The sequence below is a fragment of the Chenopodium album genome, chromosome 22 (genome assembly GCF_948465745.1).
Source record: "Chenopodium album chromosome 22, dcCheAlbu1.1, whole genome shotgun sequence".
In the NCBI taxonomy this organism is placed as follows: Eukaryota; Viridiplantae; Streptophyta; class Magnoliopsida; order Caryophyllales; family Amaranthaceae; genus Chenopodium; species Chenopodium album.
Window position 1 is genome coordinate 33489873 of NC_137855.1, and position 24912 is coordinate 33514784.

The 24912-nt window shown below is 34.3% G+C and overlaps 2 protein-coding genes across 2 annotated transcripts; both read left to right on the forward strand.

Moving 5' to 3' along the window:
• The first annotated feature begins 663 nt into the window (after nucleotides 1-663).
• Nucleotides 664-14425, forward strand: LOC145604845 (uncharacterized). The gene is made up of 9 exons (XM_081660820.1): nucleotides 664-939; nucleotides 2126-2211; nucleotides 2299-2344; nucleotides 2452-2608; nucleotides 9036-9111; nucleotides 9237-9288; nucleotides 11556-11699; nucleotides 11782-11901; nucleotides 12951-14425. Exons 1-9 carry the CDS (start codon nucleotides 886-888, stop codon nucleotides 14118-14120), a joined length of 1905 nt encoding a protein of 634 aa, XP_081516946.1. The 5' UTR covers nucleotides 664-885; the 3' UTR covers nucleotides 14121-14425.
• A 911-nt stretch (nucleotides 14426-15336) lies between these two features.
• Nucleotides 15337-24577, forward strand: LOC145605292 (uncharacterized). The gene is made up of 7 exons (XM_081661336.1): nucleotides 15337-15809; nucleotides 18520-18747; nucleotides 19047-19120; nucleotides 19380-19539; nucleotides 19647-19766; nucleotides 19857-19965; nucleotides 24151-24577. The coding sequence occupies exons 1-7, from the start codon at nucleotides 15525-15527 to the stop codon at nucleotides 24330-24332; spliced, it is 1158 nt and encodes a 385-aa protein (XP_081517462.1). The 5' UTR covers nucleotides 15337-15524; the 3' UTR covers nucleotides 24333-24577.
• Nucleotides 24578-24912: the final 335 nt, after the last annotated feature.

Below are 24912 nucleotides of genomic sequence, written 5' to 3' on the forward strand. Positions count from 1 at the left end.
ATATAGCTAGCAATCTAGTTTAGCACATTAATGCTTTAAAATGTTTCCCTCAATAAAGCTAGTTAATTCAGAAGGATTGTAATTTGAATCATAAAGCTAATAATATAGATGGAGTATTAAATTGGTAATACATGAACTATTAACAAATCGACCTGGATATTGTACCTGAATCCGATATGACCCGACCTGAAATCAACCAAAGACCTAAATTAACCCAATATTTGTGACCCGAACCTAAACATAACCTGACTTGATTGTAACCCGTAATATTATTGACTTGAACCGAATCCGACTTGAACCCGAGAATGACCCTAACTCGTTAAAACCCGAATTAAACCCGACCTGAATGTAACTCCACCTGTTATTGACTTGACCTAAACTCGACCCAAACCCAATAAGATGTATGAGCCGACTAGAAGTATATAATCGTATGATGTCTTGTTTGATTTATTCAATTCATCTCAATACATACGAGGTATTATTATTTATTTCAATTTTTCCATCTTTAAAACCGAAGGAGTTGTATTTGAGTTTTTCAAGATTAACCCGATTTTGTCTTAAAATTTTTTTCACCTTGCCACATCAAATTCCTCATACTTCTTGTGTCAAAAAAATTCCTCATATACTCTTTGGAAAAAAAAAAAAATACCGTACTCGCGATTTATTTATTTTTTCTTTTTATTTGAAGCGAAGAAAGAAAATCAGCAGTACTAGGAAGAGGGAAAAAAAACAAAGAGAAGGTTTAGCCGGAGTTGATGAACATCGACAATTAGACGGCAAATCAACAGCAATTCACCCGGAATTTCTCAAAATCCGACGCTTTTTAAAGCGAATTCAGCCTTCAATTTACGAAACCAATTGAAGGGTTCCTGCAATTCATCACTCATGGGTCGTCCTCCTACTCACGGCGCCCCGTCTTTCCGCTTCTTCCCTGCTGAGGTCACTTTCTCTCTCCTCTTTTTCCGTCTTTCATTCAATTTTATTTCTGGGGTTATGTTTTTTTGAATTATTCAATGTGGGTTACATGCAAATTCAGTAATTAATTTATATTTTGGATTTTATTACGTTGGTGTTTTTATTTTGTTGGGATTTTAATGTGTTGTTGAAGTACATTTTTGAATTTATGAAGTTGATCATAGTTTTTCTAATTATCTGGTTTTTTTTTTTTTTTTGGTTGATGTAAAATTTGATGTATTTATATGAATGTTGTATTGCGGCTAAATAAATCATTTTGATTGAAGAAGATGACTCGGTTTATGCTGTGAGTGACACTTGTAGTTCATTTTCTCGATGGGAATCGCCATTCCGGTTAACGGGATACTTTGAGTATCATAATTGATACTTTGATTGAAACAATTCTGCTTGCTAAAGGAGATGCATACGGATAAATTTAAATTCTTGTATGTTTCATGTGGAATGGCCGCTGACTTGGACGCTATGCTTTTAATTTGGTTGTAAAATCAATTTCCTGCTGTTGGCTTTATGCATATACTTCCTCCGTTTCTTTTTGGTTGATACATTTTGACTTTGACACTATTCACACTCTCATTTGATCGTGTTTTTTGATTTATGTTATGAAGCCATGTGAGGTCTTGTTAGATTTGTTTCGATGTATAATTTATAAATATTAAGAATTTATAATTTTGGCTTATCGGTAATTACGATATTAATGGTTGAATTTGTGAATTGGCTAGTGTGACTAAAGAAATGTGTCAAATAAAAAGTAGAGGATGTTTAAGGTTTGTATCCGTACCGACCTTTGGCCCTTTGTATTTTTAATTTGTGACAATTGGTTACTAAGTCTTCTCCCATTCACTGACAGATGGGGCTCCGGAGGGTGGGGTTGGGGAGGAGGGGAGGTTTCAGCCGTTTAGACTATTATTTATGGAGTAATATAGAAGAATATTGCATTTGGTGAAAGGTGTATAATTCACCTTTTCAATCTCTAGAGTTGGTTTGTTCAAGGCATACGTTCTTCTGAAAACTGACCTTGTCTTATTAGTGGAAGTTCTATGGACAACTGTGTAAATTGTATTATATGCATCAAGAATTTGTTTGGTTGCTTGCATAGTATTTCAACTGTTGGCATTTCTTTTAATTCAAGGTTGGATTTGTTTGTTTTTAGGTTGCACAAATGGAAGCTCTTTTACGAGAACATGGTGGTCATGTTCCAGCTAGAGAGGTTCTTATGGCGCTTGCTGATAGATTCAGGTTTGTTATATTTTTTTTGTCAAATAATGTAAGCTGTTAATTCCTATTTTGGTTTATCTGATCAAGGGATATTTATCATGAGTGTAGTAATTCATCAGAGCGATCTGGAAAAATCACAGTACAAATGAAGCAGGTATCGAATTAAATCTTAGAAATCAATTGATTAATAGATGACTATCACTATGTTCTTGGCTTTTAAAGTAATGTTTGACCACTGAATTTCTATTGCTTATATTGTAGGTCTGGAACTGGTTCCAAAATAGGCGTTATGCTCTGAGGTCAAAATTGGTCAAGGCACCTGGGAACCCGAATATGCCACCTAATCCGCAGGCTGAAGTTACTCCAGTGAGAAATGTACCCTCTGTTCCTCAACAGACAATTGCACCATCACCGTCAGGTAGGATGAGTTTGATCACCAAGCATGCTATACCCATAGTATCTATAGTTGTAGGACGTTTCCCTACATCTAACTGTGGATATCATGTGTATTTATGTAACAGTAACATGAATATCATGTATCCTTTCATCCTGCTTCTTCCTTGGCATATTAAATTATTAATTTCTTGACCTCTAATACAAATGGTTTTTCCGATTTGGCTTCTAGACCTAGACTGATTTTGAATCGAGCGTTAGTTCTGATTTATAAAATTAGCTTGGATATATGCTCAAACAATTTCCTGGATTTGTATTCATTGAATCATATGTTTGTTGCTCTAGGGATATCAAGTTTCATTTTTGTGTACTTTTTTGCCAATGCATTGTAAGGACCACCTCAATATAATCATTCCCCTCTCCTTTAAAAAAGTATGGTTTAGATTTGTAGAGGAGATTAAGATTGGTGGATGAACACGCGAACCTGTGTGTGTCTTTGGTGGTAGTGCTGATATTGTTGGTTAATGATTAGACCTTAGGCTATTGAATGGAGCATGATATGGTTTATGAATGAAATTATGTTGCAAGACAAATCAACACATGCAACACAGCTTGAGATTTTATTACTAAAATTCTAGCTTTAATTGCACCTATTTGAGTAATTTCAATCGGAATTTCATGTTGATGACTGAAAGAAGTTACTGAGAGTGAGAATGCCAAATCAAGGAATTAATTTTTACATATTTGACAAAGCATGCTAGGGATAATGGCTTGTAATGCTAAATACCCTATTCTTTCTTAAACTGGATTCATCAGGGTTTTATATTAGACTAAACAATTTGGACTTGGTTTAAGTCCAAATTTGAACCGAAAACATTCCCCCCTTTTTTTTTTTTTGATTGAGTCCCGATCTAAGCCTAATTGAAATCATAACTAATTTTGCTATATACAAGCCAAATTACTCCCTCCACTCCTAAGTAAAAGTCCTATCTCACCCAAAAACTTGTCTATAGAAAGTCCCATTCCACTTAGCTATTTCTTATTTCACTTTTAGTCAACTAAATCCCACTTTCTTATTACTTTATTCATTTTATATAGAAGGCTTCAATTTTTAACCTTGAAAGGGACAAATCGGTAATTGCATATTAACTATCTACATGTCCCTTAATGGCTGTCAAATGACCTTCATTTGACGGTAATGGTTTGACGTTACTTTTCATTCTCAAACCCCAAAAACCCAAACTTCCATTTTCAAACCCCAAAAACCAAACTTTCATTTTCACATTTTCTCTCTCCTTCCTTCTTGTACTTTCATGCCCTCTTGCAAGGATTTTCCTCTTTGAAGCCCTCATCTAAATTTACTCTTCTTTTTTGAGTTGATTTCGGTTCTTGGCTATTTGATTATGTGCTTTCTCTTTTCTCTCATGTTACTGTTTTCTCACTCCTCCCTTGTACAAATTTGCACCCCTCAATGTAAAGCTTCATCATTGTCAACCCTCTTCGCTTTGATCAGATCTTTGTTCATTCCTCTTCAAAATGAAGTCTTATAAATTCAAGAAGATTCAATAGCCATTTGCCCAAATATCATCCAAAGAAAGGAGGTACCAAATTGATTTCAACATGGTACCAAATGAAACGATTGGTGTAATATTGACATACACTAGATGAAGCCCGTGCGCGGTTTATTTGTTTAAATACGTAGTAATTTTTTTTTTTTTTTTTTTTGTATTAATGTGCTAAAATTTGTTATGTATTTGGATAAAATTCCTAATATCAAAAGATAATATATAATATTTAATTAGTTTAAACTTAAAAATTTCATTCGTCAATTTTGCTTTCGTGACATTTGAATTATTTAATTATAAAAGAAATTAATAATTTCTTATTTGATTGGCTACAACAAAAATTTATAATCCTACGTGGCGCTCTAAGAAAATTAAATCCTACGTGACTCTCTAAAAACTCGGGAAAAAACTCCCTTTTACATATATATATATTAGATTTAGTACCAAGCTGACTTCTGTTTTGTAAAATCAACATACAATTGGTATCAATTACCAAAAAAAAAAAATAAAAAAAGTCATGAAGTTTTCTCCATGTTTGGGAGAGAAACTGAAATTTTGCATGAGCCATACTTCACTTTCTAGAAACATAAAACTCTACCGTCAAATGCATAAACAACTAACTTTGCCTTTTCATTTATTAGTATTAATTTATTTATTTATTTATTTTTTATCATTTAAAGTTCATTTTATTTTCAAGAATGCCACTTGATTTGTAGGTTAGGAATTAGGTATTTCCCCTTCCAATAAACCAAATTTCACTATCTTGTTTTTTATTTGTCACTTTTAATCAACTATACCCCATTGTATTAATTTTTATTCATCTCCTTACAAACATGAGCAAAAAGCAATTCAACTTTTTTATGTAGGAACAGAGGGAATATTAATATTTTGTGATGGGCTATGTACACTATTATCTTGGAATGGAGGGAATATTGATATTTTGTGATGGGCCACATACATTTATGTACACATTAATGAAAAATTAACTTTATCAAACTCATAACTTTGCTCACATACCTTCAAATGCATTATTACATTCACCTGTTTGGGCCTAATATTTGTACTCTATTGTATATTATTTTTTAAAATGATACATTTATATGTCTTTTTTTTGGATCCAGATACCCTATTCCAATCCCAAACAAAAATTCCATATTTTTAAAGATTTAATCCGTTAAAGAATTGTTTAGTTTGGACTTTGGGCAATTTGAAACTTAACCTTTTGCCTCTTTAAGTTCATATGCAAATTAAGTTGATTTGAAATATGTTCTAATGTAACTCCTTACATTCTTTTTGGTTGCCTCCTTTTTTCTTTAAGACCTTAGGATCAAGAGTTATACTCCACTTTTCGTTTTTTATTTATTTATTTATTTTTATATGTTCTTAATCTTGCAGCTAATCACAACTTGAGAAAATCCTCAAAATTCTTTCCAATTCATTTGTAAAAACATGACATACAAGGTCTTATTTAATTTATCTCGATGAGTGCTTTATAGAATATCAAGTTTATATGTGCTTTAATATTAGAGATCTCAATGGTAAAAAATGGGCATTGAAAAAAGTGTGTAATTCAAAACAAGAACATGAAAAAGAAACGGAGGCTATATAGGTTTGAATTTAAAAGCATTCTTAATAGTGCACTTTTACAAAATACCGTTACAAAATTTTTTTCTCACTCTATCTGAATAAAAATGACCATTTAAGGTCACTTTTTCCCAAAACCAATTTGTCGACCTTTTCAAAGTTTATGAAAAACCCAGTTCTACGATTGTAGTAGAATAGGTTGAACAACATATTGTATAAATGTAAATGGAGGAGAATAGAGGGAATTTTTTCTATGAGTAGTTGAGTACTAAGATTTTATGGATGTAGACACTACTAGATTTCTTTTACTTGAGTTTGGCATTTATTCTTATGTAAGAACATTATGGAAGTAATATTATGAAGTGGATTCCTTGAGGTCATGAGAAGTTTTTACTCTCTTGGAATATTAGCATATCCAACACTTCTCAGTTTGTTTGATTTTCTTCGTGATGATGATTTTTTAAGGCCAATGTTCACCCATTTATTGTAAATTAAGAAATTGAAAGAAAAAAAAAATCCATAGCCATATGAACATATATTTAGATATTCCTGTATAAATCGATTAGTTGCGTTGTTTTTTTTTTCAAATTAATTATACTTTAATAATTAATATTGTTCAGATTTTTCATGCTTTAAAATTACTTTCAACACATTAACTTTTACGTTTGCCAATGTACAAAATTGTCCAGTTATATCTTCGCTTATATATTGGTAATGATTGCGAAGTTGATATTATCCACTGAGCTAAATCCAACTATGCATTGAGCTAAATCCAACATTTTACATACTCGTAATGATTTTGTCATTTATATAATATCTCCATTCTTTTAATTGCAACATTAGGCATATCATGCTTGCCGATGCACATTTTATGCTAATATTTTTTATTTTATTTTATTATATTTAAAATTATAAAAAGCAATCGAGGCAAATCAAGCAAGATCCGACATGGTTGTGTTATTTCTAACAATAAATCACAAAAGATGGTTAAAGGAGTGTGTAAATTGTGGAAAAAGTCGAACGTTGCGATTAAAAGAGAACTGAGGAGGTATTGTGGTCAAAGCAACAATATGAATTGTGCAAAAGTCAAAGTGTGAATTACCTTGCTATGCAAAATTGGGTGGAAAGCTAACAGCAGGGCATTAATTTTACTCATAAGATTGTTGATGAAGTAATGACCTAGTCTGATTCTTCGTTAATATTTGCATCTTTGTAGTGACTGCCTAGATTTGTAGCTTTACAGTGCTGAAAGAAAGCCAAATTGGTGCTGTTTTACTGACTAATGTTATTAAGGAACAGGCGGGAAGGCCTAGAACCATAATTTTTTGTCTACCTCCATCAGAACAAAAGGAACAAATTATTGATTTACTTACAATTTTTCTCATGGCTATATTAATGTTACTAAAAAGAAATTAAGATATCTACAAACACAATTGCACATACCTCTAGAAGAATGGGATTGGCTAGAATCTTCTACGAGTGTTGGTAGTTTGGGAAGATTTTCTTCTTTTACCAGGCATAATTTAAGTCGCAAAGGAAACAGGACATCAATCAAAAGTACAAATCGTGTGCAAGATCAAGATCCACCCTCCTGATCTTGATAAGGTATCATACATAAGTAGTTGGCCTACCTTGTATAATATTAAAGGCTAACTTGTTACAGCTTGTTCACATAAACTGCTCAAGGTGCATTGTAACCTAACTGGCCTTCACTTTTTATGACAACCTAGTTCTAATTAATTTTTGAACTTGTTCTACATTAAAGAGGATTATTGGTGGCATATCTGCATCTAGTAGACTAATTTATTCTGTTTTAGCATATTGGTTAGTTTTTCTTGGAAGAGGAGGAGACACAGGTAAGAATAAATGATGTAATCATAAATGATGTTATCTGATGGAAAGAAGAAATGGATGAGAATTATTGTTTCCTGCTTTATGATGATTATTGTTATTTATTTCTTTTTGTGCATGTTTCAAAATACTGGTACAACAACAGTTGAATCCAGACTGGGCAGTCTAATTTAATGTTGCATTAACCCTTGCCCAATTAACCATATGAGACTCAAAATAAATTTCCAGAATGAAATAAAATTTAGCCTTAAAAAAATTAAGATATAGCAATAGGGAGAATTTTAAGTAATGATGATGGGGATTTTCCGCTGTATACAATGCACTCTCTAGCATTCCTATTTTGTGACAAGTTTATATATAGTGTCTCTATTTTGCATACTACCACTATATAACCTGTTGGTCAACTCAATTGTTGCATAAATAGCAGAAGTGTTTGTTGTTGATACTTCAGTTGAGCAAATAGCAGAAGTTTAAGAATTTTTACATTGAACTTTTGCAGCATAATTTACTAATGGCTTGTTTGGGCAGCAGGGGTAATGTGAAGGGGTAAAGAACAAGGGAAAGGAGGAAATTTGCCCCTTATTTTTTTTTTTTTTTTTTTTTTTTTTTTTTTATTAGAGAGAAAGAAGAGGATTGGAGGAATGATATCTTCAGCATTTAATTCTGGCCAATTATATCTGGATTTTCCGGCCTTTATTTCACTATCGTTTTTTGTTAAATTTCCCCTTGTCACATTTTTCATCTTTTACTCTCTTTTTGAGCCTCTCTTCTCTCTTCTTTTGAAAGGAGATCTCAGGGCTTTGTTTACCCTCTGATCCGACAACATGAAGCGTTCTGTTCCTTTGAAGGAATACTCATCACCTAAAATCGGTAAGATTCGAGGTTGAGAAGTAGTGGCTGGAGTGCTTTCCGTCACTCTATATCCCTCTTTTGAGTTTTTTGTACAATTGTATCGTGAAGTAGGGTTTTGTGTCCCCTCCATATTGATTTATCTCCTCTTCTATTTTTTTCTCAAATCAGCGCTGAGATTCTGAGAATTCCTCACTTGTATTTCCTCCACTCTTCCTTATTTCTCTTTATATGAACCTAGCATGATGCTCTTAGAGGCAATTTTGCTATTCTGCAATGTGAACAAGGTTAGATTTAGAGTGCTGTTTTGATTCAGGAAAATTATTCTGTGGATTGTAGACTAAAAGTCAAATTATATATGTAGTTGGATGCATCAAGCCTTTTGATTTCTCTCATTCAACTAATGTGCTCTGCATCACTTATAGCATAGTCATGTCTTGTATACTGAACAGATATTTTCCATGTTTGCTGAATGGTATTTGTTTATTTACTTTTTGCCTTTTGTTTGTCAAGGAGTGATATATCCGGGCGTGTTTATGGAGTTGCATTTGTTTTTTTGATAAGAATGCAAAATGATATAAATGTTCTACTATGTCTTTTCAGGTCATAATGTGGCAAAAAATACAACCGAAAATCCTTTAATGGAATTTGAAGCCAAATCTGCTAGGGATGGAGCATGGTAAATAGATCTTCTATTTAAATATTGATAGTAATACATATTTAATCTTTTACTAACTTTATAATTTTTATATTAGTCATTAATTATTTATTCTGAAACTAATACTTGATATCTCTATCTGTTAGGTATGATGTCCAAGCATTTCATTCTCATAGATATCTTGAGACTGGTAATCCCGTAAGTGTTCGGAATTCATCTCATTTTCATTATTTACTATTATATTTGGAGGTATATGTAACCTTTTTGGACTTGCCGAGTTACGAAAAAGACTTAGTGATGGTTTCTATCTTCATGAATAGGCTTTGAGGATCTGCATTCCTTCTGTGTCATTTTAGCTCACTTTTCTTCCCATGAAACCCATTGCCATTATATCTCTATCAAACTTTCACCTGCACATTATTTCATCACAAAAACTTCCTGTGTTGGCCAGCGATAACAATGCTGGGAGGGGGGTATGGAGTATGGACTCTGGAGGCCAATATGATGACGGTGGTTCCAAGTTTGAATCTATGTTTCTTTTTTCTAACATTTTCAAATGTCAATAGATTGGAAGAAATTGATCCTATTTATCTATTTATTATTTTTTTTTCGTGGTTGAGATCTAGAGAAAGCCTGTGGCAAGAATTACGACCTCTTCTCTCCAATCCTCTCATACCTCAGTACAACCTCTTCTTTGCCTACCAAACCTTCAAAAATCACTCATTAATGCCTAGGAATCTAACCAAATCCTCAGCCCCTTCATTACCATCAAGACTAAGTTAGAGAGCCCCTGCTACCTTGTCTGTAACCCTCCTCGGTGTCAGCAAGCAAGTTTGTACCTTGAAAGTTACCAAGGCTCATATTTGGTCGTGGTTGCTAGCCTTGAAATATTTTCAGTTTTTGAAAAAGTTTCACTTCTTTATTATTAAATTACTTCATTTTTGTGAATGAACTGAGAACTCTGTAATCAGAATTATATATTATGTCAATACACTTCTATATTATTTTTGATTACTTATTATGTTGTCGTGGGTAGAGATTACACTTATTACCGCAATCTGATCATGATTGACCATTCAGTTATTCGCTTACCAATATAAATATGTCGCTATAGCCGGGTGTTTTATCACTGCTCCACAAATATGTGGGGTTTTAGCTTTTAAGGCCATTCATAAGGTACAAGTTGTACAATATATGCCCGAGTTTGTACAAGGCAAGCATGAATATACTACCTTAGTTTCACAATGATTTTAACATTTGTCATTTTGGTATGTTTCAAAAATGTTCTTAACATGTTGCTTTGGCATATCCTCTTTACTATCCTAGTCCACAGTGTTTGCACATTTCCACTCATTCTTTCTTACCCTATTCACTTTGTTCTTCCACCCACCCACCTTTTTTTTTGTTTGCCGTATGGATTATCTGTATCTGTCTGGGAGCAAGAAGAGTTATCGGAATCTGAATGCTTCTTCAACTACAAATTTTTTTAGGAAAATGTTACCTCTTTGCGCATTTCTTTTCCCCTCTTCTCTGCTTGTTTTATAATCTTGATAATCATTTATATATTTATTAACTTATTTATAACTCTACAGAAGAGAAAACTTTTTGAATCAATTTGGAATCAAGTAAGATATGAGAAATATCTACAACACATTTAAATTAAATCATTTCAACATTCATCAATATATTTTAATATTTACCTTAAAAATTTGAGTATATTCTCGAAGCTTAATAGCTTGCATAATATAATAGAATTGGATTCTCTGTTACAAGAGAATATAATTTTAGTTAAATGAGTCGTACTTGATTCTCTCATGGATCCATGATGACGTAGGTCTAGTTTTCTATTGATCTTTGGTTACGCTGCTTTCAAATAAAACCATGATAGTTTGGCTCCTAGTTATTCAGAGTTGTTGCTAGTTTAGGGTGTTGACCTATCTACATCTTGTGCTCATTTGTGGTATCCTATATAGGACAAACTTTCTGTTGATCTATATTTAGCTCTTTATCACATATGTGCTGAATAATTCTAAAATTAGAATTATCTTTGTTCTTGTCTATTTTATCACTCTTCTATTTACTTGGATTTTCATGTCAACACTCGACACTGTGACGGGTATGAAATTTTCACTCATCACTTTGTTTTCATCTAGACTCAATGATCTTGATTAATATATTTGTAGAGATAAACTGTAATATAGAAGGATGGCAAACAGAAAGGAAATAAGCCAATATGTTCTAAAATATGAGCTGGAGATAAGAATTTCAATCAGAACTAGGAAACCAGTAATTCTAAAATATGTGTATTTGTAATGTGAATTGACATAACTAATGTAGAATCAGGAATGTGTTTCACTAATGCTGTGTCCCTGCATCCTTGTCCAAATTTGGATCTTTGCATGTCTAACACTTAAATTTGTGCTCATACCTGACACTCGTACCCATGTCTGAATTATGGGTTTCAGGAAGTTCTGATCCGTTTTTCTGGATTTGGGCCAGAAGAAGATGAGTGGGTTAATGTTCGCAAACATGTTAGACAGAGGTCACTTCCATGTGAATCATCAGAGTGTGTTGCAGTTCTTCCTGGGGATCTCATCCTCTGCTTTCAGGTAGGACTTGATCATTTGATCATGACTTAGAATGGGCAATACATTCTGACATTGTGCTTTTGTACTTGAAAAATATATTCAGGAAGGTAAAGAGCAGGCTCTTTACTTTGATGCTCATGTCCTTGATGCTCAAAGGAGGAGACATGATGTAAGAGGCTGTCGCTGCAGGTTTCTGGTCCGTTACGATCATGATCAGTCTGAGGTATTTCTCCACCTCTGTGTTTCTGCTACCTTTGATATTCTACAAGATTTTTAACATAAGAGATAAAAACAATACCTCTGTGTTTGAAGCTGTGGAAAGCTGTTATTAGTCCTTAATTTTGTGCAAAGAAATGGCTCAAATTGTAGATCTTATATTTGCATTTATCCTTTTGCACCGGATTATGTAATTCCCACTGAAATCATATGGTGTATCTTGTGCTATAGGAGCTGAATGATTTATCTTACCTGTCATTGAATTGACATCCTGGCTATACTTTAAATTTTGGTACACTTAGTAGAAGACCATATTCCCATGCTTTGAGTTTGAAGTTTTGTTAAGGAAAATAAGATTACTTTCTCTTACGATGTGCTTGGATTGAAAGAAAAGGAGGGAAAAGAAAGGAAGGGAAATGAAGGGATCTATTATCTTTCATTTGGATAACAAATGAGAAAGAAAGGGAATTGAAGGGGAGAGAAATGGAGGGATTAAAATACTATCTTTGTTTCTTTTTATCTGCTTATTTTATGTCTTACAAATAATACCCCTTTGTTGCAGATAATAAGAAACGGAGGTAGTATAAGAAATTCATCTCTCCATCAAGGGAGAGATTTGGAAGGAAAACTCATCTTTCTTCCCTCCCCTTCCCTTCCCCTCTCTTCCCCTCCCTCCCCTTGTTTTCCTTTCCTTTTTTATATCCAAACACACTATTAGTTTTCTAATAGTCATAACACATTTCTTTGTATGAAGTTTCAAATTAGGTTTTTAGTAGTCACATGGGCAAGATATTTCATCTCTCTCCCTCCCCTGATACATGGGTCTCCTGAATTACTGCAATCCCCCCAAATGGAAGTTATATGTGCCTGGTACATACAATCTCCGGACATCCAGCTTTAAATTTACCGTTCAATGTTAGGAGGATGAAAAGGGTTTTTTTAATTTAATTTATTAATTCTTCTTAAAGTTTTTATACTCAAAGAATTTATGCCTCATAGATTCCTGTTTACTGCTGGTTTACAAAACACTTATTGTTCTTTTGTTTCTGCCTCTAGGAAATTGTGCCCTTAAGAAAAGTATGTCGTCGGCCAGAAACTGATTACAGGTTGCAGGTGCTTCATGCTGCCAATGAATCAGCATCAGCATCTGTTTCTGCAGACTCCAAAAAGGCTGCAGTTGACCCTACTTCAAGCAGCTCATTGAGGGTGACTAGTCATAATCCCAGTGCTTTTGTCGGAGTATCTGCTCCAACTATTATGAATGCAGGGGCTGGTGGTCCACATCCAACTACAACTGCAACTCCAGTTCCAACTGTAGCTCCTGCTCCAACTCCAGCAACCGGTCCTGCTTTAGCTTCAATTGCAGCTCCTACTTCAAATTCAGTTTCAACTCCAGCTCCAGCTTTGGCTAGTGCTTTAGCATCAACTTCAGTTCCAGCTCCTGCTTTAGATTCAACTTCTGTTGCTGTTTCTGCTGAGGCTGAGCGGACTCCTGCTTTAAGTTCAACTTCAATTGCAACTCTGGCTGCGGCTTCAGCTCCAGCCTCGGCTCCCGATTTGGCTCCAGCTCCAGCCCCAGCCCCAGCCCCAGCCCTGGCCCCGGCTGCGGCTTTAATCCCAGCTCCAACCCTTTCTCCAGATCCAGCTGTAGCTTCATCTTCCATTCCAGTTTCTGCACCAAATTCATCTCCGAGTCTGACTTGTGCTTCAACTCTGTCTCCGAGTCTGGCTTGTGCTCCAAGTCCATCTGTGAGTGCTACTACTATTCCAATTTCTGTTCCAGATCCTGCCTCGGCTCCACCCCCAAATCCAGTTCTAGTTCCTACTCCAGCTCCAGTGCTGTTTTCTATTCCAGCTGCAGCTCCAGAATTGGAAAAGACTAAGAGTGGCAATTTAGGAACTTCAGATACTGAAGCTTCTGCTGAGAACATTATCAATCCTGGTGCTGCTAGCAAGATTGTAGAAGTCAAGAAGGAAGAGGGACAAAATCTGGACAAAAATCTGGACAGTTCTATGTTTGCAGGAAGCAGCATCTCTCGAGAAGAAACAAGTAATAATCCATCAATAACAATTCCTGGATTAGAAAAACCTGGAGTAATTGAATCGACTGAAGAGGCTATGGCAGTGAGCACTGCAACAACTGATAATAGTCCAACTGTTTCATGTCTTTCAACGAAGGCAGAGAGTAGCAATCAGGCTGTGTCAGCTGAGGATACAAAGGAATGAAACATGGAATTGTAGCTTAGGTTAAATTAGTTCCTAATTTTTTATCTTGTTTTTAGATCATTATTTCTTGCTTCATCTGCTCAGCTGCTCTCTTGACTGCTGCAGTATTTGACAGTTGTAGTGTATTTTAATACTTCATATATCATATAGAATTTAACTCTATAACAATCGCAATGCTTGATTGTAGTTGTATTAGTTGTTACTAAGCTAAACATTCAACAAAATTAAGTTTACAAATATCTGATTATGTATTGGACAGAAATACATTTATTGACTATTCAACTAATTAGTGAATAGTTTTGCAGTATGTTTCTGCCTAAAGAGATTGTGATTTGTGTGTTGCATACTCAACATGTATTTTAGCATTTATCCATCCATAGACTCCTCGGATGCAGCTATGGTTTTCAAGTTTCAACCCTTAGGAGTGGAATGGTGTCAAAGGTTTGTTCTTCAGCAATAGGGTGCATTCAAATTCCGGATTTTCCGTTTCACAATAGCTTCCATCATGAATTCCTTTGGTGTCATTTTCAGTTTCGATTCTCTTCAACGATTATGTGTTGCACTCTTTGTCCATCTCGACTAATTTTGTTAGTTTGGCATCTCTTGGTCCACAGTATGGATGTGGTACGATCCACTTCGTATGCTGCAAGCCTGCAAGACTTATCCGGTATATTGCTCTCTTCGTTCTTCCTCTAATGGTAAGTAGCAAGGCCTATATGAGGGTTTGTTTAGGCGTGTCGCTGTGTTGCTTAGCTCTCTTAGGTTGTAATTTCGTTTTTAATTACGAAGTTCTCTGTCAAAAAAATAGAAACAAAAACGAAAAATGAAAAATAAACAAAATGAACCAAGTTAAATTAATCATTGATTATTTTTTTGATTGAATAATTAATAGTGAAAGCTCATTTTCCTACAAGTAGGTGGTGAATTACAACAAAAAATTTACATTAGGTGGTTTTTTTTTTAATTTATTTACAGTAAAATAAAATAATGTGATTTTTTCAAAAACAAAGATTTAAAAGGTAGTTTTTGAAAAATATACACTCATATTAAATTTTTTTTAAGGTAAATTGTAAATAATCGCCCTTAAAACACCTTATTTTGAAGTAACCAACCCTTAAACGCTCACAAATGTCACAAACTCGCAATCATTAGTAGACTTGTTTTTGGAGTTTAAAATTGCAACTACACAAGTGATTAGTAAACCAAGAGGTGAGCAGTGAAACTGTGAGAGTACACTATGCGGACGATACTCCTTACACGTCTCCATTCTCACAACCAAAACCCACCATTTTCGCCTTCTCCTTAAACCTCCATTAACTCCCTCCTCTTTCCGAATGTCGCGTTAATCACTGTTCAAATCAATCAATCAATCATTCATTCATCTTCCTTCAATTTCAATCCAAAATGCGCATCCTTAAATCATTGCATGTATTCAAATCGATTGATTCCAGTTTCAAGAATTTCATCTTTTCATCATCATTTTTGAAGAGTAATTACAATTTAGGGTTAGGGTTAGGGATTAATGGTAGTAGTAGGAGTATTGTGACTAGCTGTAGAGCAGTGCTTTTGCCTCATTTTGGCGGTCCTCAAGTTCTTGAGCTTCGTGATGATGTTCATGTTCCCGATCTTAAGCCTAATCAGGTTCTTGTTCGTGCTCGTGCCGTCTCCGTTAATCCCCTCGATCTTCGGGTTCGTCTCTCGCTTTCTTTAATTTTTATATAATCAATCTGATTGATTTTTTTAAAATTATTTTGTTATAAGAAATGCCAAAATTGTTATTTTCTTGGTTAATGAGCAATCTATAGATGAAATTTGTTATTTTTTTTATGTTACACCTTACTTGAAACAAAATTGTGTTTGCAAATTTAGTGTGTAATTTAAATCTTGATGTATCATTCATGTAACTATGTAAGGGTGATGATTATGTTGGGATGTTGGATTGAATGTGAATTCTAGATTAGACAAGTGCGTTTTCGTGGTAGCTCATGATGTTGGCCATGTTGGGTGGTTGAAGGATTGGATATTTTTCCTCTTACATGAATGATTACAAGAAATCATTTGGAAGGTTCATTGAATTTCTAGTTTGTTGCTATCTAGCATGATCGTTTTCTAATCAGGGGATGAGTTCGACCTTGGGAAACAAAATGAAATCTCACTAGGCGTGCATGGGGAGAGGGAGGGGGGGGGGGGGGGATCACAAAATGTCGAAAGTTGAGATAACAATATAACAATATATTCCCCCGTCTTCAAATGATCTTCTTGCTAAGTTTGGACACACATGTTAAAGTGCCTAGTTATAGGAAGATTATTTGTTGACATCCTAAAAAGTAATAGAGGAAGGTTATATGTGGATAGAGGGAGTACATAGATAGTTGAGAACTTCTAATGAGTATATGGAGAGGAATGAATTAATAATACTTCGTAATAGATAATCCACTAATGACTCCAAGTCTTTGAGACGTTAGTTGAGGGACATCCATTTTCATTGTGGATAATAAGAGATGGCGAGTTATCACCTTTGTTTCTTAATTTGTAACATCTATATCTTCTAACTTGATTTGGCTAATTTGAATTTGAACATATTTACTATAAACCTGTGAAAATTTTGGATATGTGAAGAAGCTGGATCATACATGTTGTCTTAATACATTTAGGGGGCGTTTGGTTAGTGTATTTTTTGGATTGGAAACGGATTCGATTAAACCGATACCGTTACCGTGTGTTTGGTTAGAAGACATGGTAACAATTACCATTACCTAAGTGTAATGGTTACCTCTCATGTGTTACCTCTCAAAAACTTGGGGCAGCAAATACACTTACCCTCCTTTTAACAAATGCTCTTTCCATGGTTAAACCAAACAAATGAAAAGGTAATAGTTAAATGATTCCTTTTCCCCTCTTATTTGTTTTCTTTCCACTCCATTTCCATTTTCCGAACCAAACACCCTCTTAGTGATTTTAAGTTGTGAAACATAAATTTCTTTAGAACACGACCTCTTTTGATAAACTGATGATGTCATACTATTTCTAACCCTTTTTGCTGTCATCTGGAACACCACCTTGATTATTTAGGACTGTCTGCTAGTGTCCCAACTCTATGTTTCTTTCTTAATGTTAGGAAAACATGATAGATCTTCTTTCATAAGTGGTTTCTTTATTATACTATACTTCCTCCGTTTCATATTAGATGACATATTTTTTTTTAGGCATGTTTGTCAATGCATACTTTCTAATGCAAATATCCTTGATTACATATTAGCAAAAGATTTGTCACATCATACCTTTTAAAAGACACTTTTTGTCAACAACCTTTTATTTTTTTATTCTGGCAAAGTTAGACCTTAGTAATAAAAAAAAATAAAAAAGTTACAAACTAACATTACTCTAACTTTCGGGCTGTAATCGGCAAATTTTGGATGGTGACTCGCTTGTGTAGGGCGTGTGACTCTAACTTTCCTTATTGCACCCCTTTTTTCCTCTATATAACATATAAGTCTCTTTGGAATCTCGGTCTCAATAGGAGTAAAATGGAGGTGCAATTAGGAAAAATAGGAGTCACGTGCCCTATACGAGTGCATCAACATTGGAAATCTACTGGACAACGCGTGAAAGTTAAGTAAGGTTGTTTCTAACAAACAGAAAATTTTATTAAGGTTAAACTTATAATTTAGCCAATTCCCTTAAGTGTCTATCTATGACCTAGCACCAATGAATCAGATCAATGTAATAGTTGACTAGTTTCCGATTTAGGGGATTTAGAAAAATATTTGGCTCTATGCAGTTTTTTTTGGCAGTCTAATCGTGCGCTGGTGTTGATTATAACATACTTAGAATTTAATATGTATTTTTTCTAGAATCTTTAATGGAGAAGATTTTTAATATCCCTGTTGTGCCTTGATTATTAAGTTCTATATTATTCTCTCCATCTCAATTTAAGGTGCTCACTTATCATGACTCGTAATTTTAAAATAGTAGTTTGGTTTTCATTTTTTATTTTATTCTAATAAAACGATAGCTGTGATGATTAATAGTTGGGTACTTACTTAAATGAAGTAGAGAGGGGGTGGGACCTTGACTTTTACCTGTGAGAAGAGAGAGATGATATAAAATAGTTGGCAGTTGCTAATTAGAAATTGACAGTTAATTGGGATGGATAAAAAGGAAAGTGAACAAACTTTGAGATAAAGTTGATGATTGCAAATCTGGACTAATTAGTCAGGTGAAGTACCTATGTTGGGTTTGCTATGAAGTTAGACAGAGTAGTTATACTACTATGTTTTTTTTTGTGTTGTAACAAAAATTTTAATTGTCTAGTCATTCTTATTAGACCTTGCATGTGAGGAACCTTATGGTTCATAAGATCCTAATTTAGAGTTGTTATTGTTGCTAATACTTCTAGATGCGAGAAGGCTACGGTCGATCAGTGTTTGAGCCTCTACTTCCCCTCATTCTAGGTCGTGATGTTAGTGGAGAAGTTGCAGCAGTTGGAAGTTCAGTTCGATCAGTTAGTGTAGGTGAAGAAGTTTTTGGGGCACTGCATCCAACAGCTCTCAGGGGTACATATGCTGACTATTCCATCTTTCCGGCCGAAGAAGTTGCAAAAAAACCAGCTGCCATGAGCCATGTGGTAAGTCATAAAGAGTTAAAGTCTTGGGTCAATATTGTGGTAAAGCTTTGGGTCTTTCTTCACAAAATTTTATTTATTCTTTCCGATTGCTTGTCACATTTTTGGTAAAAGAAGGATTTAACATTGTTGCTAGCTCCTCCATGCTCCTATATTTTTGATAATCACTATAGAGGTGAATAGGTTGTCCTGTGCATCTGATGAGGTCAAGCATCTATTGTGGAAATTGATTTCCGGATGTCATTTCCTGTTTCCTTGTTAGCTTCATTGGAAATTGTTGTGAAAGTTCCTATATTGTACAGGATGCTTGTGCGATTCCCTTTGCTGCACTTACTGCATGGCGTGCTCTTAAAAGTACTGCTAGAATTACTTCAGGGTAAGTACTCCAGTTTTATTTATTATATGTGAAGAAAGTTGTCTCTTTTGTCATGGATATAATATGTTATCAGTTGCAACATACTAAAATACTGCAGCACTTTTTTTTTCTTCTCCTTGATTTCATTCATGTACTTTCTTCTCTCTGTTCTTTGAATTTGTTGTTTATGTTATTGTTTTAGTTGGGATGCTTTGCTTAAATTTGATGCGACCTTCTGCCTCCTGCACTGCATAAGTTTTCATACATAGTATTTCTGCAGGCAAAGAGTGTTAATAATTGGTGGTGGAGGAGCAGTTGGTTATTCTGCAATCCAGCTATCAGTTGCAGCTGGTTGCCATGTAACGACCACTGTTGGTGGGGAGAGTATTGAACGCGTTTTGGCTGTTGGTGCTGAGAAGGCGGTTGACTATACCACTGAGGTAGGAAGTCTGGTTTAAAGTTATTATCTGGCACATGCTAAACTTCTATTTATTTATGAATTTTAATTGAACACCTTATATCAATTATGTGATGTCTTCACTTACAGGATTGTGAATTAGCAATTAAAGGGCACTTTGATGCTGTTTTGGATACTATTGGTATACCTGAGACTGAAAGACTAGGTGTGAATCTTCTGAGGAAAGGTGGATATTACATGACTTTGCAGGTGAAGTTTCAGAGCTCGTTTGCACTTACAGACACTTCCTCATTCTCTTTTAGTTTTGTTGAGTGAAAGTCTTGCTTGCTTGTGATGTAGGGAGAAGCAGCATCCTTATCTGATCACTATGGTTTGGCTATTGGTCTTCCTATGGCTTCAGCCCTTTTGCTGAAAAAACAAATGATGTATCGGTATTCGCATGGAATAGGTATGTTTACTGTGTTATCTAAGAAATTTAGTTGCACCCTTGCACATGTACTAGTTTGCTTTTTATAAAATTATATTTCCTCCGTTTATTTGTTACAAACATCATATTAGCCTTTTGCACTATTTATGTATTCCATCTGTCCCAGCAGAATAGCAGAATAACTGAGACATTTTTTACTAACATAATAAAAACATACTCCCTCCGTTACATGTTACTCGCAACAAAGGGGTATTATTTGTGAGACATAAAATATTCTTTTTTTGCGAGTAATATGTAATGGAGGGAGTATTTTTTTCGTAAAAAATGTTGTTAAATAGGTATTAATATAAAGTTTCATTCTATAGCTTTTATTATAATTTTCATTAATATTTATTTATATAAAAAAAAGGTCAAACTAGTGCATCGGCATGCATGCAAAGGTTGACTGTGTCAATCATGGGATAAAAAGAGTATTAGTTTTGACTATTTATGCTTACTTATATATAAAAAACTGATGCTATAGTATTATGTCAAATGTTAATGTATACTTTCCAAACTTTAAAATACAACTATAGGTGAAGAAGTATATTTTTTTAATATATGATTTATATGAATATTTAAAGCTATTGATGGTCAAAGTTGTGCGCCAGCATGAAAGGCACGTGTATTAGGAAACAAAGATATTGTAACAAGTAAAGTTCCTGATATTAGTTTTTCTATTGTAGTCCTTGTATCGGTGCCTAAAATATCTAATACAACCATTGCCATTTTGATAGGGTACAACCTTGGTGGAAAAATACATCCATATTGATTTGGTGGGGCCAAGTGTATAGGATTTTTTAGTGACCGAATTGAAACCATCCACCTCAGTACCCTTTTTTCAAAAACCTTTATTCAAATCAAACTTTATATTTTCAAATCACCTTGCATTGAATGTTACATCCCTTGATCACTTAAAGTTACTTAAAAATACGATTGTAGATTTGTAGGTTCCCCAACGGCTTAAAGCTTCTAATATAGTCTACTCTAACTATTCTAATAGCTTACATCTATTATAAAGTCTTAGAAGATTGTAAATAAATTCACATCATGATAACTATGATACGATCTGTGAGCAACATATCATTTTGAAACTAGACTCTTCTCATGACCAAAACCATATTTTTGAACCATGGGATCAAACCAATCAAGAAAATTAAAATTCTTTTTACCTCTTCTCTACACCCCCTTCTTTTTAGGGATTGTTTGATATTTGCACCAATTGTTTATTTAAAATCTTCTAGTACTTGGGTATGAATGGTATCATTTAAGTGCCTATGACTTAGTCAATATGCAAAATGGACTTTAACATATGGTAATTGTGCTTAGATCATATGTTTGTATGTTGAGATAGTTGACCATCACAACTTTATTGGCTCCAATAACATCAAGGAACTGACTGGCAAAGTTGCATTATTTTGTGCTGTTTGTGATGAATTGCACGACCATTCTTTTTCTTTTTCCACTTTGATGCAAGACTGCAAGTTCAGATTTTCCTTTGGATATGATTCAAAAATTTAGGTCTTTATTTATACTTCTACTCAATCTTTCTGTGTTATTTGGAGGATATGTCAATTGTCAATATTGATATTGCTTATTGCTTGTGGTTGTGTCGTCCTTTATATGAGCTACAAAATCATGGATTAATTTAAGTAACTGCCTGGGGTTTGCTACTCCATCTGAACCTGGCCTTATGAAGTAGCCCCAATCTATTACCTATAATAGGTACAATTTATGGTTAATTACTCTTAAGGGCATGCTTGGATTGGGGGTAATATATTAAGGGGGTAATAAATGTCAAACTTCAAAAAACATAAGTAAATAGAGGCGTTGTTATAGGAGACAAGGTGTTTACAAATGAAAAAGATAGTTGTGCCATGAAAAAAAAGAGAGAGATGGAGGAATTATTATCTTCATAATGGGGGTAATAGTTACTCACCCTCCCCCTAGTGTAACTATTTCCCCCAAAATGAGGGTGTTAATTCCTCTTTCTTCACCTCATACCACACCATCACTACATAATTTTTCTTATAATTACACCATCACTATCTCCTCCTTCCCTATATTCACTTTCATTTTGCTTTGTTTGACTTTTATTACCCTAGTAATACATCTCCCTCAATCCAAGCATGCCTTATGAGAAATCTTCTTAGAATGAGTGATGGAGAAGGAAGGATATCAAGGACTTTAAAACATGTCCTTGAGTCCTTGACTATAGAGGGGTTGGATGATGTGATAGAATCCTCAGACAAGATAATTCTTTCAATTATATGACATCATCATAGTCAAGTCATATCACTTTATATATACTTTTATGACATCATTGTAGTCAAGTCACATCACTTCAATATACTTATATGACATCATTATACACATATGACATCACTCCACATCATGAATTTCAAAATAGAGTCAAAACTCATTCTTGGTACTTTATGGACATCTTTATCGGTGTCTTATGGTTTCAAACCTCCTTATATGACCCCAGGAGTCATCCAACACATTCAGTTCATTTTTTGAAAAAATAACAAAAATTAATCCGAAATCGTGTATTATAGCCTTCAATATTTTGGACAATTTTCCACTTATTTTGACCCGAAAATAAAAAATGTCGAGATGCTTACCATGGACCCTAATACACCCTGACAGTCCAATTGAGTGGGTCCAACCATCCAATACGCCTTTAAACGGTCAATTTACCCGTTCCAAACTTGCACCGATATCGTCACCTCAAGCCTAACACGGACATTTATGGCAATTATAAAATTGTTTACAGCTATGGTTCCCTATGCTCCAAGTCCAAAGTGTTACCATCATTGACAGAGCTATACTAGTAAAATTCTTTCAAAGAGACATTAGCGATGAATCTCAGTTATCTTTTCGTTATACGACAAATGTGAGCTTCTTTTCTTGTTACTTTCGATGAATATCGGGATTTGTCTATGATCTAGAGGGTTTATGTCAACACAACAGTGTTCAGAAAACCTAGAGGGATAAAACTTTTGTTTGAGGCATGGGTTTTAGGGACCTGTCAGTCTTGCAATTTGCAGCTGTTACAGAACTAAAGGCATTTATTTAACATAGGTGAAAAGAGAATCTCTGTCACAATATATGATGAAAAGAGTAAAGGGTCTGTTTGATTTGAATATGGCAGTTAAGGTTTTGTTTGATTTGAATATGACATTCAAGGGTTTGTTTGATTTGAATATGGCATTTAAGGGTTTGTTTGATTTGAATATGGCCTTGTAACATGGATGAGGAAATGTTTGATCCAATTGGCTTCCCAAAAGGGCAGCCAATGTTTGTCATTGATTTTCATGTCCTTCATTAGAAGATTTGCTTTGTGAAGAGTCGGAGTGTGTACATTTCAGCGTTGTATAATGAGCTGAGATTTTAGCCAAATTGTCTCCAGTTTCTGACTGTGGTGGCTCTAGCTTTTAGGTATTTATTTATTTCTAATCTTAAAGAGAGGGTTTTTTCCGGTATTGCAGCTGGGTGAACATCATAGGTATTTATACGCCTACAAGATAATTCCCAAGCCATGATCGGTTTTAAAAGTTAATGGTAATTGAAATTCAAATGTAGAAGCCTTTAGGAAAATGTAACTCAAAAGTTTATTATAATATTCAATAATTAAATAATAAAGTTCCTAGGCAAATTCTACAAACATCAATAAAGAAAAAAAGACACGAAAGATACGTAGAGTTTAGGAGGGAAAATTCCCTCCAAAAAAGACTTTGTTTTAGTATAGGTATATAGATTGATCAATTTTTTGTAAGCTTCTTGGTTGATTGACTGTTTTAAGTTTGTGTAACTGGTGTATTAAGCTTCAATTTCTTTCATTTTACTAGCCTTGATTCCTCAGTGCTATGAGTTATAGATTTGATGGTTATAGCTTCATGGGTATTCTGAACTTCGGCGCATTTGAGCCATTTTTCGCTATATTGTTTTGTGTATTCAGATCTTTAAAATAATGATTATTATGGAATATCCAGTATCAGCTGGGTAAGGCCGAAAGTGGGAGGGGCGGTAACATAGAACAATTTAAGGCTTCATGCTTATGCTCAAATTCTTAGGTCTTGTCAGTCTGAAGTCACTGGCAGATGACTTGTAATTTTAAGGCTTTATGACTTGTGCTCAAATTCTAATAATCTGTCATTTTTTCAGAGTATATTTGGACATTCATGAGAGCTGATTCTGAAGGTTTACAAGAGATCCGCAGGTTGGCTGAACATGGGAAGCTGAATGTGCCTGTCGAAAAGACATTCCCAATAGTACAAGTGAGAGAAGCCCATGAGGCCAAAGAAAAAAGGATTGTTCCTGGAAAAGTAGTGCTTGAATTTGACTGATTGCTCATGGTCATTTCTATAGCTTTGTACTGTTCTTTTTTTTTTTTTTTTTCCGTCTTGAGTAAGCAAAAAGAACCAAATGAAAATTTACACTGCGGACCTTGATTTCTATAAGTTCTATGAAAAAGTACACATCCAAGTGAACTTTGTACATTCTGAACCAAATGTAAATAATACTTGTGTTGGTGTGTCAAACCAGTGAGAGAAGGCTTTTGCAAAATACTAACGGTAGTTTTCTGTCTGTATTCTTTTGGCAAACTGAATATAAAGGAATTAATAGATCTGTTGATTATGAATGAGCCCTCAAAAGGAAAAATAGGTTATCTGTGTATGAGTTCTCAAACAAACTTCGATCAATGTAAGACATTTTCATCTTAATATTAGTAGAATTCTACTTTTTTTTACTTTTTTTTTTTTTGAAGGGGGGGAGATTATATTCATTAATAAAAAGCCATACGGCACTTACATAAGAGATCATAATCGAACAATACAAAGACAACCGAACCAATTACAAGTTCGAAATAAACGAAACTACAATTGCACGCGCAGAATGACTTTCTTAAATACCCTTGACTTATAT

Coding starts and splice junctions, on each gene's coding strand:
- LOC145604845 (XM_081660820.1), top strand. CDS start 886: ATGGGTCGTCCTCCTACTCACGGCGCCCCGTCTTTCCGCTTCTTCCCT. Junction 9,112..9,236: donor TCTGCTAGGGATGGAGCATG/GTAAATAGATCT, acceptor TCTATCTGTTAG/GTATGATGTCCAAGCATTTC. Junction 9,289..11,555: donor ATCTTGAGACTGGTAATCCC/GTAAGTGTTCGG, acceptor TATGGGTTTCAG/GAAGTTCTGATCCGTTTTTC.
- LOC145605292 (XM_081661336.1), top strand. CDS start 15,525: ATGCGCATCCTTAAATCATTGCATGTATTCAAATCGATTGATTCCAGT. Junction 18,748..19,046: donor CAGCTGCCATGAGCCATGTG/GTAAGTCATAAA, acceptor TATATTGTACAG/GATGCTTGTGCGATTCCCTT. Junction 19,540..19,646: donor CGGTTGACTATACCACTGAG/GTAGGAAGTCTG, acceptor CTTCACTTACAG/GATTGTGAATTAGCAATTAA.